The sequence below is a fragment of the Panicum virgatum genome, chromosome 2K, assembly GCF_016808335.1.
Source record: "Panicum virgatum strain AP13 chromosome 2K, P.virgatum_v5, whole genome shotgun sequence".
NCBI lineage: Eukaryota > Viridiplantae > Streptophyta > Magnoliopsida > Poales > Poaceae > Panicum > Panicum virgatum.
This window is the reverse complement of record NC_053137.1, coordinates 55483474-55485374: the sequence shown is the minus strand read 5'-3', so window position 1 is coordinate 55485374 and position 1901 is coordinate 55483474. Positions and strand designations below refer to the sequence as shown.

Below are 1901 nucleotides of genomic sequence, written 5' to 3'. Positions count from 1 at the left end.
TCTCGTATAATGCTATTTTTTTTTCAATTTCAGATCTAATAGAAATAAGAGAGACGAATCGCATTGCCCTTGTTTGAGTGCAGTGAATGGAGACGAATCGCATTGCCATTGGTTTTTAAGGAACATGGACAAAATTCCTGTCATTCTTTTTCTAAGCACAAAGGGAAACAAAAATCCTGCATTCGATCACCTCATCTCCCATACAAATAGACCAACTCTCCATCCTGATAGCCATCGGCTCATGCACAGCATTTCCATTCCATGCGTTAGCTAAATTGCTGGACTAGGAGTGTGTAACGAGCAGCGCAGTTGCCGGCCATGTGCACCAAGAGCTACGACCCGTGCTAGCCCGACCAGCCGGTGGTCGACCGGCTACCTCCTGGTATGGATCAAGCTGCCGGCGTTCTCCGCCAAGCCGGCCTTCATCTTGGCCGACGACGGCTACGGCCTGACATGGTCACGCACCGCACTGACATACTCCCAGCTCGACAACCTCCTCGGCACCCTCCGCCGACAACCTCATGTACGCGTACCTCCCGACGTCCACGGCTTCACTCGTCGCCGTGTTGTCGCCCGCGTTCGCCGCGCTCTTCGGTCGCGCCGTTGCCAAGAAGAGGCTGAGCCTGTCCTCCCTCAACGCCGTTGTCGTGATCACCGCCGTCGTGGCGATCGTCGCGCTGGACTCCGGGTCGGACAGAGGCCGCCCGGCGTGACGGCGCGGCAGTACGCGCTCGGCTTCTCCCTGGACGTGCTCGGGTCGGCGCTCCACGGCCTCATCTTCGCGCCCTCGGAGCTCATCTTCGCGAGGGCGGTCCTTCCACGTGGTTCTGGAGTACGCCGGGCGTGCGGCCGGAACGCGGCGGCGTTAGGCAAGACCGCAGGTCCCATGGGCGGTCGGCAAGCGGAGTAACGACCAGGGGTGGACGGTAAATGAAATACCGTCCACCCCTGAGTTCTCTTACGGGCGTTGGATGGAGATTGTGTGGCTGTGATTGTCTTGGTTAATTGCAAAGACTGGGTAGTCTTCTTTTTACACCTTCTTCTCCGCGCGATGGCCCGTGCCGTCCCCGCCGCGGACGACGCGCTGATCGCTGGCGGCGTGGCGATCGTCGTGCTGGACTCAAGGTCGGACAGGCCGCCCGGCGTGATGGCGCGGCAGTACGCGCTCGGTTTCGCCCTGGACGTGCTCGGGTCGGCGCTCCACGGCCTCATCTTCGCGCTCTCGGAGCTCGTCTTCGCCAGGGTCCTCGGCCGGCGGTCCTTCCACGTGGTGCTGGAGCAGCAGGCGGCGGTGTCGCTCTGCGCGTTCGCCTTCACCTCCGTGGGGCTTGCCGCCGCCGAGGGCTTCCCGGCGATGCAGCGCGAGGCGGCGTGGTTCGCGCGCGGCGGCGAGGCCGCGTACGCCAACGTGATGGTGTGGACGGCCGTCACGTTCCAGCTAGGCGTGCTCGGCGGCACCGGCGCGCTGTTCCTGGCGTCGACCGTCCTCGCCGGCGTGCTGAACGCCGTCAGGTTGCCCCTGACGAGCGTCGCCGCCGTGATCTGGTTCCATGACCCGATGAGCATGTTCAAGACCTTGGCTCTGGTGATCACAGTGTGGGGGTTCGCGTCCTACATGGTTGGGCACTCCTCTTCTGTCAAGAAAACGTCAGCAAGTTGATATCGTAAGCTTTGTTTTAGGCTCGCTGCAGAACATTCTTTTTTTCCCCTTGCGAATGTGCAAGATGTGCACTTTGTAACAACAAATAACAACCAGCTACTTACTAGTTACCACTACTGGACTACGAAAAACTAAAACCATTGAACCCAAAGGGCTTGATCAAGTAAATCAACCATGACTCCAAGAGGACCTGAAGCATCAGTACACTGTACAGGGTTTGCGATGGCAATTGGAAAACCCT

General features: G+C 59.3%; 1 protein-coding gene across 1 annotated transcript; it reads left to right on the top strand.

Moving 5' to 3' along the window:
* Window positions 1–318: 318 nt before the first annotated feature.
* LOC120695479 (probable purine permease 5) lies at window positions 319–1660 on the top strand. The gene is made up of 3 exons (XM_039978718.1): window positions 319–341; window positions 485–688; window positions 1126–1660. Exons 1-3 carry the CDS (start codon window positions 319–321, stop codon window positions 1658–1660), a joined length of 762 nt encoding a protein of 253 aa, XP_039834652.1.
* Window positions 1661–1901: the final 241 nt, after the last annotated feature.

Excerpts from the sequence above, each read along its gene's own strand:
- LOC120695479 (XM_039978718.1), top strand. The coding sequence starts at position 319 with ATGTGCACCAAGAGCTACGACCC. Across the intron at positions 342-484 it reads TGCACCAAGAGCTACGACCC|CTCGACAACCTCCTCGGCAC; the intron begins GTGCTAGCCCGA and ends ACATACTCCCAG. Across the intron at positions 689-1,125 it reads ATCGTCGCGCTGGACTCCGG|GTCGGACAGGCCGCCCGGCG; the intron begins GTCGGACAGAGG and ends GCTGGACTCAAG.